The following is a 14165-nucleotide window of genomic DNA, read 5'->3' as shown; positions in this document are numbered from 1 at the left end:
GTTAACAAAATAGAGCCTTGGGATGGTTGTGGAACTGTTGGAATTGATACGAAGAGTCACTTGTTTAGCTGCCTGAAGGTGGAGAAGAAATGAGCCCTTGGCCTTATTTAGGACAAGGATTAGGACAAGGAGAGCAGGATCACAGCTGTGGGAAGAGCTGTGGATGGCACCAGCAATAAAAGGAGCATCCTTTCTCCCTCCCTGCGTGATGCCCCAGTCAATCTGCAGCTGCTCTGAGGCAAAGCTTGTGGCCTGGTTTTCCTGCTGGATTGTGACTGAAGGAATTCCAGAGGATGGAGAGTGCTGTATGGAGAGTATCTCTGCCACTGGTTTCCACAGCAAGGGGCTGTGCAGGTTTGGGCTGTGGCTCAAGGATGTAACCTGCCCTGAGTTTTCCATTCCCATGGCATTGACAAGTCTCCCTGGGAGGGGTGGGTGGGTCGCTGTGATTGTGGGGAGTTCCCCTCTCTCAGTAGCACTTTCCCACCGCTGCCCAGCAGGAGGTTTGGGGTTTTTCTTTGTAACCTCTACACACGGTGAGAAGAGTAACACCAAGACAGCCGCACGGAAAACCACTTGAGAAGGGACCTGTTGCCGTGAGCGCTGCCGGCACAGGTCACAGCTGGGACTCCATCCGTGGTTCAGGGATGCTTAGGGAGCAGGGAGTGCCCAGCACAGCGTGAAAAGGGACTCACTAAGGGCTGCCAGCCATAGGCACCACCTCCAAATGGAAATGACCCTCGCCTGCCTTCCCCAGCCCTCGTCTCACCGCAGAGCAGAATCCTCCCTGGCCCCTCCTACGCAGGGCTCCCCTGCTCACCCGCCCGTGCGAGGTTCTTTGAGAGCTGCTTCGCCTTTCTGACGTGACTTTTCTTCGCGGATTTTTTTTTTTTTTTTCTTTTTTAGATGTGGCAGAACGAACTTTGGCGTGTGTTCAAGAGAAAAATAGAGATAAGAGTGAGCAGCGCCTTTAAACAGAAAGGAGGCAAGATTAAAAAGCTATTGACTGTAGTTCAGCAGTGTGCCAATACAGATCAGGCTGTTATTTACAATTAGGTCTGTATTTTCATTTCAGTAATGAGGAACGATAAAGGCTGCTTCATTTGTGGGGCTTTTTGTGGTTTCTTTTTTTAAGGCACCACGACCTCAGAATGCTGACAGAGAATCTAATAATAATTAAAGCTAAACTACACACTGTAGTTTTAGGCCAGACTTCTGGGCTGTTGGCTGTGTCTTGGGGTTTGTTTAGATGTTTCAGGAGGCATTGGCTTTGAGACAGGCATATTTTTTAATAAAAACTGAAGTTGTACTTTCTGATTGTCATGATTTTAAACCAGCTTCATCCTCTGTCCACATTCTGTTGGTGTTGAACCTGGAGATGCAACCTGAACTGCATGTGTACAGGGAGAAAATGATACTGAGGCATTTGACTCATCATGTTTTGAGACAATAAAGTTGAGGCCAGTGGGAATGTTCAGGAACCATGCAGGACAATCACAGTGCCCTCAGAGCTGAGCTGTGAGCCACAGGCTGTGAACAGTGCAGTTGGTCAGTGGTTCTGCTGCAGGATAGGGGATGAGCAGCTCTGGCATTGGGATTCAGCAGTTTGTGAGCCCAGGATGGAGCTGAACTAAGTCTAATTCCAGCCCTCCACTGGAGAGCGATCATATGGAGCTATGTGGAGACACCAATCTGTGAGTGTGCAAGTGAGAGGCAGGTACAAGCCTGTGTCTGGCAAAGGATTTATAAATGGTGGAGAAGGAGCTAAGCAAGGAAATGGGCACATGTAAGTGATGGCCTTTGCCATGCTGGGCCCTCCTGCTTCTGCCATCGTTGTGCAGTGAGCTTGGGGCCACACATTCCCTTCTGTCCCTGGCAGTGTGTCCCTGCTGGATTACATGGGCTATTCTGTGCCTGGGAATCTGCTGCATTTTCCAGTTCCTTTAGGTAAGACACTGAGAGCTGAGAGTGCTTCACTGTGGATTTTTGTCTGCCTGTGTCCCTGAGATGCTTGGCAAGGGACAGGCTGGCCCTCCCCATCATGCAGCCATTATCTCCAGCATGGAGCAGCAAGGCTAACAGGGACAGGAGTGTTACCTCAATAGTCAAAGGCATTAGAAATATCTTGAGGCTTCCTTTTTCCCTTCTGGCAACCAAACAAGACCTCTCTTCTCAAAAAGAGAAGATTTTTTTGTCCTAGTGCCACAAGACACAGTTCTGCCAGGGCACAGTGACATGACAGGTCCTGCAGTCAATCAGCTCTGCCCCTGTTCAAGTAGAAAAAGGACCATCCCTCTCTGTCCTGTGTCTGTCTCTATTTGCATGAGAATTTGTTTCTCTCTGGCCTATGGATCTCTGTACAGCTGAGGATTTTAGGGAAATCAGGAGGGTGGGATGTGAAACACTAGCTGACTCCTTATTTCAGCCACTCTGCTAGTAGGTTGTTTTCTGCTTGTCTGAGTTTTTTAAGGGAATTTGCTAAGAGTGTTTCCTTTCTGATTTGCATGGCTAATATGCGTATCCTGCTTTTCACGCAGCATTTTCTATTTTTCCTTTATGGCTAGCTGCAAGGTGACAGTAATCCCAGAGTGAAGCTGTGGCACAAGGTGCAGGTTGTGAAAGAGCCATCAGGGTCAGAGCTCCTGCACACAGTCTCTGGTCCTCTCTCCACATCTTCATTGGGTGTTGGATGCATCACTGCCTGGATAAGGGCAAAAGTGTTTGGCTTGCTGGGGACATAGCCTGGATAGAGAGGTCTGGAGAGAGCCAGGTGATGAGTGTCTGCTGGAGAGCAGCGTGCAGAGAAGGAAGGGCTGGGAGGAGCCCCAGATAACAAATACAGGAAATGAGTTCAGCACAACCACAAGCTCACCATTGTTTGGGCCTCCTCTCCTGTACAGCCCTGGAAATGAACAAATGCTGGTGCATTTGCAAGATGAAGTTAAGTCTGGAGTTAAAATCCCAACACTTTGATACTGGCACTGGAAAGTTGAGCTCCAACAAGGAATCGCCATGAGCGTGGGAAGGAGATGTGGGTATTTGGGGGTGCTCAGTTCTGCACAGGAAAATGGCTCACAAGGCAAGAAGGAGCCATTTTAGAAATTCCCTTGTAGAAAATAGGCAAATCATATTCTTTCCCATATTCCCATAAATCATATTCCTCCCTCTAAATGTTCTGGAATTAAGCAGGTTTCAGAGTTACCCTCTCAGAGAGGTGCCTTTCCAAAATAAGAGACATCAGTCAGATGATCCTGAGTTACAATCTAGCCCATCCTGTTTTCCTTAAAGATGCCTGTTTGCTACAGATGTGTCAAAATTGCAAATGCCCCAGAAATTAAGAAAATTGAAGTAAAAAAATTCTGCAGTTCCTTATAAAATGTGTGTACAGCTGTGTATATGAAGTGGCACAGACTGAAACCTGAAGGTGTGCTCAGATTCCAACTCCAGTTTAACTGGAGACTTAGAGTCTGACCTGCTCTAACAATCCCAGACTGTGGATTTTGCCCTGTTTCTAAAGGAGCAGGTGCTCTGACAGCTCCCTGTTTGCTTGGACAGGGATTTGTCCTGCACTTCAGATAATGGATTGCTATGCTTTATTCTAGGAATGGAAATTTTATCTTCCCATTATAAATAGCACCATCAGTAAAACTCTGGGATACCTTGGATACCTCGGCTTAGTGACACCATGCATAGGAATGCAGAAAATGCTGAATAATTTAAAGGATTCTATAAATACTTTCATATGGTGCTGCAATCCAAGTACCACTAATCGGATGAGTCTTGCACTTAACAAAACAAGTCTCTGGTGAGCCATTGCTGTAGGGTACTGGAATTGCTATGGAAAAAACCACTACTAGCAACTGACAGAAGCAGAAAATGGGGCTTGGAGGGGAAGAACTCAACTCTGAGGTGACAGGGGGTCCCAAAAACATCTTTCTTGTGGAGGGAGGTTACATATAAGGATATCACGCTTTCTAATGTTTTGATAAAATCAACTGGTTACACACCTCTGGCACAAGCAGGCCAAACCCTTCCCTGCTTGTTTGCAAGTCCAGGCTGAAGATTCAGAAGAAATTTCTTTAAGAGCAGTCTCCAGTTTTGACTTTATCAGACTTTCGCCAGGGGTGTTATAGTGGTTTGCCCCATGGAGGATCCAGTAATGCAAACTCCAGAATAAAGATAAAAAATAAGGAAAGTCAAGGAAAGAAAGATTGCACTAAGCAATTTTGCAACCCTTGAGATGCTTTCTTTGAATTTGGGCCAGTGTGTGTATTGGGGTCTGATTTTTTTGGGGTAGTTTTCCCTCATTCTCCAGTTGCTCCCATCTGTTCCATTTCTTTTGCAGTCCCTGAAGCTCCGAGAGGTTTTTAACTTGGATCACCCTTGCAGCACCTTCCTGCTGAAGACCCTGACAATCGTATCTGGTCCTGACATGGTTGATCTCACTTTCCATAACTTTGTGTCCTACAAGGAGAATATTTCCAAGGTATTGGGGTCTGAGGTCATGGAAGTTCTGGGAGCCACTAAGGATTGGGGCATTCAGTGGGAAGCAGGAAAGGAGAAGGGGAGACAGGACCCTGAGCCCTTTCAGCTTTACTGACAAGGTTATAAAAGAGCAGGTTTATGTTACAGTCAGGTGTGGTGTCTCCATAATTCTAGAAACCTCTGTCCTGCACAGAGAAGGACCGGTAGAAGATTGGTCATTGTCTTTGATGTGTTTTGTATGGATGAATAGGCAGCTGAGAAGTGGAAAAGCTTCAGCTCCTAGGCAGGAGGAAAGTGATAGAGTGAAGCCTGGAAGTATCAGACAGGATAAGGAGTAACAGTTTTAAACTGGAGGAGGGTAGATTTTGATTGGATGTGAGATGACTTTCTTTCCTGTGAGGGTGGGGGGGCCCTGGCACAGGTTGCCTAGAGCAGCTGTGGCTGATCCATCCCTGGAAGTCAGGGTCAGGTTGGATGGGACTTGGAACAACCTGGGATAGTGGAAGGTGTCCCTGCCCATGGCAGGATGTGGGACTGGATGGACTTTAAGGTTCCTTCCAACCCAAACCATTCTAGGATTCTGTGCCTTGTCCATGTTTGCTGTGTACTTCTTGTAGTTCAGTAGTGCCTAATTACCTCTGCCCTGTTTGTTCCAGGACTGGGCTGAGGATATTATGGCCATTGCCCGGAATCCCCTCACGTACAACGCTCCCCGCTACACCTTCCTAGAGAAAATGTAAGTCCTTTCTAAGAAACCTTTTTCTCTGAAACATCCACGTCCTGCCCTTTCTTACAGTACTGGAAAAAACCAAAGACTTCTGGGCATCCAGATCCCTTGGCAGCCTCCAGACCAAGGCCTGGGTCATGCCAAGGTTAAGCTGACAGTCTATAGGAACCTGATTTTCAGTTCATAGTTAGATTGTTTTCCCAATTGCATGATTTTCCTTTCTTCCCGCTTAGTAGGATCTCTTAAGATAGTACAAATGCATTTTTGTAATCTTGTTTGGGTTTTTTTTCACAGTCTAGTGAAGCTGAAGTTGCAACTGAATGAAGAGGGAAAGATTCCTGTCCGGAAGTGAGTGTGGATATTTGTTTTATTGTGTGTTCAGTCAGACTACAGGCAGAGCAGCTGGTGAGAGGATGGCTGATCAGTGGCTTCAGCTGTCTGCTCCTGCTGCACCTAAGAGGTGGAGAACTTTGCCTCTGTGTCCAGGCCATGGAAGTGTTCCTGCTGCACCTAGGTGACACATAATTTGAGTCTGAAAAGGAGACTTTGTGGCCTTCATCTACAGCAACAAATGGCTTAAATAGCCACAGATATCACTTCCTGGTTGTTGCTAAGAAAAAAAGTAACAAAACAAAGCAACTTTGGTAAAATTCAGATCACAGATTATTTTGCAAGCCCGAGATGAAAGGTGGATGAGATGTAGGATAGTCTCCCTTTCCTGTAAGGAGTTCTATATTTGGAGAGCTTTTTGCTGGACTCACCTGCAGCAGGGTTCCCTTGCTTTTCTTGTCTTCTCTCTCCCATGTGACCACTCCAGTCCTTCCCCACTTCCTCTGTCCCTCAGCCTTCACCCTGGATGTGCATTAGACTGAAGCAGCCTCTGGGCCAGTGTTAGTGCTGGGTTAGGAGCAGAAAAGATTTGTCCTTCCCTGTCCCCATCTTGGCCTTGTGCATCAGGTGGGGCTCCCATTAGAATGGGAAGCAGGGCTCAGCCTGTCCCTTCTCCCCTGCACTATGTGGCATGAATCTGGAACTGATTTTATGCCATTCAGTGTCTTCCCAAGTAAAATCGCTCCAGGGCTGGTCCTGTGGTTCCTCTGTGTTGATTTAGCTTGTAGAATGACAAAAGGCAGCACTGCCATCTTGAATTCCCTTTTGGTCCATAAATTACCTTTTGTTTTAAGAATAAGGAGCTGCAGACAGTGCATTTGAAAAGTTCTGAACCACTCTGCTCTAGGTCTGTGCCATGTTACAGCAGCACAAGAGGTGAGCACTAATCACCCCAAATAAACACAGGCCCCAGGGTGTGTTGTAAGGCAGAGCTGTGCTGGATTAAGGCTGTGCTGACTAAATGGGCTCCTGGAGGGCTGAGCTTTATTCGACACAAAACATTTTTTGTTATTTGTTTTCTAAACCACCAACCAGCAGAACTTCATTGTCAAAAACCAGAATATTCATCAAAGGGCTGTTAAAAATGTGTAGGTTTGTAATGAATAACACACTAGGGAAGAGTGCTTTGAATTGATCTTTAAAATGTAAGCAAGGTAGCATTGTTGCAGGGAGAAACCAGCTTATTCCTCTGAAACAAGCTAGAAAAGAATATCTGATACAGGATGTACCTCTTCTCAGTGCCCATTTCTTGTAGAATGGTAAAAATGCAGACCATGAAGTAGTCCAGATTAAGAACAAGGTTTATAAAAATACTCAGTATCTCCAGCTGCAGGTAAAAATAAGGCTTTCAAAACTCCTGAAAATTCTTGTAACATTTGCCTTTCCTTTAAATATGTAAATCCCTTTGGAATCATACCAAGGCTGCTGCAGTTTTGCCTTGCAAAGGGCAGGGTTTGCATGAGCTGCTGCAGCCCCCCCCCAGGCACTCCCACCTGGCAGCACAGGGCACTCCTTGTTCCCGTTTGCTGTGAGCACCTGTGATTCCAGGAGCTTGACAGAACTGAGGCTGGATTTATCTGTGGAGGAGAACATGGTGCTGTTGACAGGGATGTTCCAAAAGGAGGAAAAATTCAGTTGTTTCTTCTCCACAGTACCATAGGAAGCACCTCCAAGAGGGGCAGAAAAGGACAGGAGAGGGATTTTGAGTGACAGGGCTCTTTCAGAGTCCATAGCAGAAACACAGAACTTCTGCTTTGAGTCAGCAGTCAAAAAATCCTGTGTAGGTTTATCAAGCTCTGTCCCTCTGTTACTCCCCTTGGAGAGTTTGCTGGTTCATGCTTACAGTTCTCTTGCCTGTCTCCCTTGCTGTGTATTTGGAGTGTCCTGCACTGCCTGCAGCTCCAGCCCCCTGACCTCCCTCCTGCTCCATGGTGATGTTTGTTTTCCTGTCTGGTCAGTATTTTTCAGATGTTCCCTGCAGACAAGAAGAGGGTGGAAGAAGCATTAAGTGCTTGTCACCTACCAAATGGCAAGGTAAGGGTTTCTCTGGGTATCCAGAAGTCTCATGAGCTTGAGAAGGATCTTTTTCCCTGCCCTGACAGGAATGCCCTTGTCTGTAAAAATCCATCAGCTGAGATGTTTGTAGTTGCTTACCTTACCCTGCCACTGCCAGGCCTTAACTCTGGCATTAGTTCTTACATCTTCCAGTAACACTGGTGACTCCAGCACTTGCACTATGTGGCACAAGGAGCAGCAACGTCTGGCCAGATGTTCTGTCACTTACTGGGGTAATCACAGCCTGAGCTGAGCTGTGGGTGTTCATGATAGGTAAGAGCTGTCATGGGTTTGTGGTCCTGACACATCTTCATTGCGTTCTCAGAATGATGCCATCAACCCCGAGGACTTCCCCGAGCCAGTGTACAAGACGTTCCTCATGAATCTGTGTCCACGGCCTGAGATTGATGAGATATTTACCTCACAGTAAGTTTCCCTCAAGCCACAGTTCAGAACTTGCTCTCTTGTGGCAAAAGTTAGACAGGAAGGAAGGGATTTAATGTTGTGTGGTTTGTCTGGCCTTCAGCCTTACAAGGGCAGGATCCCAGGTCACTTATTGCCTTCACTCACAGCCTGAATAAAAAGGATGAGACCTCACTGTGCTACAGGACCCTGAAATATATGGGCCCAGAGGGAGGATCAACCTCTCCTCTCTCCTATGTGCAAAGATTTCTGGGGTAACTCCCAGGCCCTAGCTCTGCCCCTCTGTGATTCTCTCACTGCAGCCATCTAAAAGCAAAGCCCTACATGACCAAAGAGCACCTGGCAAAGTTCATCAACAAGAAGCAGCGAGACACCCGCCTCAATGACATCCTCTTCCCACCAGCCAAACCTGAGCAGGTGCAGAGCCTGATAGAGAAGTATGAGCCCAGTGGGTTTAACATCCAGAGAGGTGAGTCTTGTTCAGCCCAAAGCTCTTGCTATAGAGGTGGGATGAAAGAGCAGAAGATCTTGTGCCCTCTGCCATCCTGCTTCCCAGGGGAGCAGTCAGCCTGGCTCCCACAACTCTCCACTTCCAAAGAGGTGCCAGAACCATTCCATTTGGCGACCATTAACAGCTCTGTTTGCTGTGCAGGGCAGCTGTCTCCGGAGGGGATGGTCTGGTTCCTCTGTGGCCCCGAGAACAACCTGATAGTGCTGGACAAGCTGATGCTGTACCAGGACATGACCCAGCCGCTCTCGCACTACTACATCAATTCCTCTCACAACACCTATCTGACAGGTGTGGCAGTCCAGGGACGGGGGAGGGACACAGCCAGGCAGATGTGTGTGCCCTGGGCTGACTCTAAATGCTGTGTCGCCCTGCAACTGAAAGTATCTTGTCAGTCTGCTGCATTCACCTGCTGAAGGCTGGCAGAGATTGCTGTTGCCCCTGCTTGTGCAGGAGCTGTCCCGTGTGAGTAGCTAACGCTGAGCCTCTCTCCTGCAGCTGGGCAGTTTTCTGGGACATCCTCTCCGGAAATGTACCGCCAGACGCTGCTGGCCGGCTGCCGCTGCGTGGAGCTGGACTGCTGGAAGGGCCGGCCCCCGGACGAGGAGCCCATCATCACCCACGGCTTCACCATGACAACTGAGATCCTCTTCAAGGTAGGGAAGAGCTTTCTCCACGGATGCTTTCCCCTGCCTGCTTTTAGACTGATTGCTGAGGGAGCCAGATGGCTGAGGGCAAAGATGTTTGAGAGGAAAAGATTGATGGTGAGGTGACAAGTGAATGAATGTGTAGGTAGAAGGAAAAGTGAACAGATAAGCACTAGGTTGGAGTTAGCACATTTTTTGAATGGGAGGAGTAGCAGAGAGGTTGATAGCTGGATGAAGATGGATAGAGGAATGAATAAGGGAAATGTGGGAAGTCAGGCAGAAACCACGGAGGGGTGGCTGAGCAGAGGTGTGTGCGTACACAGGGCTGTGTCACAGGATGGATGCACAGAATGTGCCATGAGGCTGGTGGATTTATAGATAGAGACACATCAGAGGAGCAAACAGGATGGCTTTTAGAAAACGCGCAGTTAAAATGAGTTTATCTTCTGGTCTGCAGCAGGTTTCTATGGCTGACAGCCTCAAGTGGAGGCTTTTGGAAGAACAGGGTTCAATTCCTTCCTAATGACCTGTGTTGGAATGTGTTTTGTGGAGCAGCTGGCTTCCCTGAGGATTCAGCTCCCAGGCTTCGGAAGCACAGCACAAAGCCAGGCAGTACAGGGTATTTATCCACAGCTTGCAAGTTACAAATACAGGCATCATACTGAGTTTTTTTTTCTGCACTCCTTTACACAGCTGCTGCCAACAGGTAGAGGTGCTTTAGATGTTTTTTTCCAGCTCTTTATTTTTCTTCTGTACCTTCCCCCCAGTTCCCACACTCCACTATTACTAAAATATTTATGTGTGAGGGAGGGGAAAAAACAACAAACCAAACCAGTCCTTAAGGTCAGAGGTGTTGTCATCCTCAGACTCAGTAATTTCTAAAGCCCTGTGGTATCACTGCTGCTTTTTGCACAGCAGTTCACTGCAGATAGAACAGAAATAATGGCATTTGTAGCTGCTGTAATTGCAGAGTTCTGCTGAAGCCTGGGACCATTCCTCAAGGAAATTATAACCTGCTAACACAGCATGTGTTGGGTTTTGGTTTTACATATAACACAGTCCTTCCTTCCACTACAATTACTGTGGCCTTTTAGTAGCATTGTCTGAGGCTTCTTCTCAGAGCCTTGAGGCTTCCATAACAGACTGCCAGTGGTCCATGGAGGGGCAGCTGTGGCAGCCTCCCTCCATGCTGAGGTCATGGCTGATCCAGGATTTGGGATGATCAAGGGACTGTAATTGCAAAGGAGCAAATGGCACTTCTTTACCAATTAGCAAGACTAGAAAGGAACAGAATGGAAAGTTTGTCGCAGTTTAACAGGGGCTTGGGGAAAATATTATTTTTTCTTACATCGTTAATGCTGAGAAGGTTTCTATGGTATTTGCATTTGAAATGTCAGCACAGCTGGTGACTGAACACTCCAGCCCTCTGTTGCCAGGCAAAAGGATTTTATAAGCAGCAGAAATGATAGAAAATTGGGCAGGTTCAGAGGTAAGTATGGATAGAGTTTGCAGTGCTTTAATCTGGTGCTGCACACACCTTTCTTTGCCAGTTCAAGGTGCTTGGGGCAGGGGTTCGTCCCTCTTGGCCAGATGCTCTCACATGCAGTGATGTGTACAGTGACCTGTGCAGCAAAACCAAAACTCACCTTCTTGCATCTTCAGCTTCATTTTGGTGCAAGCTGTTGAGTTTAGCTCAGTGTGGATCCTCTGAAGCTGGAAATCTGGGTAGGCGTGAAAAAGATGACACTTCTCACCTTCTTACTGGGAGAAGTTTAGTGACTTTGAAAGGGGCTCCAGAGAGAAAATTTTGGAGTCTCTTCAGTGGGAGGTCAGCTCTGTGTCTGTTATTAATGAGTGTTGAGCTTCTCTCTGATCATGGCCTCTCCTTCAGGATGCCATCGAGGCCATTGCAGAAAGTGCTTTTAAAACATCTCCATACCCTGTGATCCTGTCCTTCGAGAACCACGTGGACTCGTGAGTATTTGGTGACTGGGAGAATCGTCTGCTGTGTCCTGAGCAGAAAATACACAGGCAAGGGCTGCTGGGTTGGAATGGGACCTTAACATCTGCATAGCTGAGGTGGTTTTCTGTGTAGAGGATATGGATCTCAGTCTTTTGCCCATGCCAAACTCTGGATTTGAGAATTTGGTTTCTTCTTCACTCCTGCCTGATCTCTCTTAGGCCCAAGCAGCAGGCAAAGATGGCCGAGTACTGCCGAACCATTTTTGGAGACATGCTGCTGACAGAGCCACTGGAGAAATACCCGGTATGAGGGAGCTGGGCCAGGAGGCCACTGGAGGGGAGGGAGGCCTTTCTGGAAAACTTGGTGACTCCTGGTGCTTGGAGGTGCCACAACAGACACAATGCCACGGACATGGGTCCTGGTTCATGGGGGTGGGTGGAAGACGGTCACAGAGGTTTTCTTGTTTAGCACTCTGTCACCTGAGGGGCTCTGGGCACTGAGCTCTGAGTGGCCAGGATGTACCGAGGGTACCAGGTGTGTTTTGTACATGGCACTGGTCCAGCTCTGTCTGCCAGCTCTTGGAAACAGAAGCAAAGGCCTAATCCTGCTTCTAGCCTGGAAATACTCCCTTCCAGGCATAGGTGGGCAAGTCAGTGTCATGTGCTTGGAATAACTGAGGAAAGCTCCCCACCTGTTTGACCCCAGTCTTCATCTTACCTGTACAACAGGTATTTCTGTAGGCCCAGTGACACCTTTGGTGCCACAACTGCCCCGCCAGGGGACATGGTTTTAAACATCTGAGCAGGACCTGTGTTCTGCAGGGCATGAGGCAGGTCCTTGGGGTTCACAGAGGAGGGTCAGCTGAGGCACCTGGCACAAACAAGTGTTTGAAAGCACTGAGACCCAAAGAAGAGCTGGAAAGAAGCAGTAAGGCAGCAGCAGCTGGCCATTGTCCAGCCCTATGTCCAGGCAATAGGAACAGAGAGGGATGAGGGAGGGAACAAGTCAAGAGATCAGCTAAGCTATTAACAGGCCTTTGCTGTCTGTGCAGTCTGTCACATGTCCTTGTCTTGAGCCACCTCCTCTGGGATCTCTTTTAAATCTCCTGCAGGCAGTGTTTAAATCTGGCTTGAGGGACCAAGGATCTGGCATATAATGAGAGAAGTAGGTGGAATGGGAAGCCAGAGGAATTCGGATGCCTTCAGGCCATGTAGGTGTTTTTTGAGCAGGATGGGTAGCTAGGCAGCATGGCAAAACCTGAGAGGTGCAAAATGCTAGTCTGAAACCATAGGTGAAGTTTTAGGAAAAATCTGCATTAATCTAGTGGGATATGCTGTCAGATGGAGGAAATTAGGAGTGTAGTGGGTGAGAGATGTGTCTGTGCACTGGCAATTGGCCAGGGGGACAGGGGAGGTGAGTGTTTGAATTCTATGACGAAGTTTATCTGTTGAAGCTGAAGCCAGGAGTTCCTCTGCCAAGTCCTAAGGATCTCTTAAGGAAAATCTTGATTAAAAACAAAAAGAACCAATCTATGTCTGAGAAGAGGCAGAACTCTTTGAAGAAAGGGAGGAATGTGGAACCAGAAGCCACTGAGCAGCCAACCTCTGTGGATGCTGAAGATACTGGTATGTCTGAAGGGAAGGGGGACTACTAAAATTGATGGGCAAAGCCTTTCTAAGTCATCCAGTACGAGCTTGGGGCAAGCCAGCACTAATCATTAAATCAGTTATCCCAAGCAGCAGCAGAATACTGGAATAGAAATTAAGTCTTCAGAATACTTTGAACACTTAGTCCAACCAAAAGAGACAATAATTTACAACTTGCCCATCATCCCTTAGTGATCTACTAATGCACTCTGGCTTTTGAGTTGAGGGAAGTGGAATAATTTGTTACTACTTGTAGCTCTCTGATAACCACAAATTCACCGCAGCCTAGTTCTTCACCATGAGGGTCTTGGACATCCATAAAACCTTCAGCCCCTCTCTCTTCCCTTCCTGTCACCTTTTGGGCTCAGGGTCCCTGTGGCAGAACAGTCCCTGTTGTGGTAAGAGCACATGTCATGTGACATGAAGTCATATGAGGACAAGTGAGCACCACTGCAGAACACCTGGAAATGGGCATTTTGTTCCTATAAATATGTGTGACTTTGGAGGGGAAACAGTCCAGTGATTGTTACTCCTGGGTATGAGTGACATGAGGGGAGCCTCCAGCAGGAATGGTTTGGTCTCTTGGGTGTGCTGGTCCTCAGTGTACCAGTTCATACTTGGATTTGGCTAATAAAATTGTAGGGTTCTTCCCCTCAGTGTTCCAGCATTACTTGGTGATGAGGTTTGTCAGAGCTCTCCACTGCCAGCAGCCTGCAGGGTCCTGTCTGTGTCCTCCTGATCCATACCACTGCTGAGGGGCTGTGTGCTTAGTCTGGGCAGGTGATGTGGCTGAAGAGGAGCCAGAGGAAGAGGATGAACAGCTCAGAAACCTGGATGAAGAGGAAATCAAAAAGATGCAGTCAGATGAGGTACTGTCACTATTTTTTTCCTTTTCTGTTTGGATTTTTGCTGGCTTCCATTTTTTTTCTGGGGCCTCACCCTACAGAATAGAGATGAACCCAAAGTGCAAAGGGGAATGAACCTGTCAGGGGCTTTCCATCCCACACATAACAAGATTTTTGCAGGAGAAACTAAAGAAGAGAAATTTTGTTGCAAGCATAAAGAATGTGGCAGAGGAGTTACTGCTGACTCTGCATGATTTGGAGATAACTGTTTGCCTTGGGGGTGTTGGAGAGGCTTAGCCTTGGTTTGAGAAGTTGTTGCTGAAAATGCTGCTGCTGAAGGGAGAGGGAGGAGATCAGCATTCCATGAATAAAAGGTCTATTTCCCATTTCCATTTCCCTGGTATCCTTTGGAGAGAAGGAAAAACAATATCCACAGTTCATCCCAGACTCCCTGTTCCTGAGGGGTCAAAGAGGTC

The 14165-nt window shown here is 47.5% G+C and overlaps 1 protein-coding gene across 1 annotated transcript in view; it reads left to right on the top strand.

Annotated features, from left to right (window-relative positions):
• The window catches only part of PLCB2 (phospholipase C beta 2), a 34843-nt gene that overhangs the window by 8317 nt on the left and 12361 nt on the right, over positions 1-14165 (top strand). Inside the window, exons 4-15 of the mRNA XM_005529068.3 lie at positions 4346-4486; positions 5142-5221; positions 5507-5560; positions 7561-7636; positions 7983-8083; positions 8383-8549; positions 8733-8879; positions 9087-9244; positions 11127-11209; positions 11417-11501; positions 12652-12823; positions 13616-13713. Of these exons, the coding sequence (XP_005529125.2) occupies positions 4346-4486; positions 5142-5221; positions 5507-5560; positions 7561-7636; positions 7983-8083; positions 8383-8549; positions 8733-8879; positions 9087-9244; positions 11127-11209; positions 11417-11501; positions 12652-12823; positions 13616-13713 (1362 nt within the window). The remainder of the gene's footprint in view (positions 1-4345; positions 4487-5141; positions 5222-5506; positions 5561-7560; positions 7637-7982; positions 8084-8382; positions 8550-8732; positions 8880-9086; positions 9245-11126; positions 11210-11416; positions 11502-12651; positions 12824-13615; positions 13714-14165) is intronic.

This window comes from Pseudopodoces humilis, chromosome 7, assembly GCF_049639895.1.
Source record: "Pseudopodoces humilis isolate 2021_Gansu_Grassland_sample_001 chromosome 7, ASM4963989v1, whole genome shotgun sequence".
In the NCBI taxonomy this organism is placed as follows: Eukaryota; Metazoa; Chordata; class Aves; order Passeriformes; family Paridae; genus Pseudopodoces; species Pseudopodoces humilis.
The sequence above is the reverse complement of the archived record's forward strand: the minus strand, read 5'-3'. Positions and strand labels throughout refer to the sequence as shown.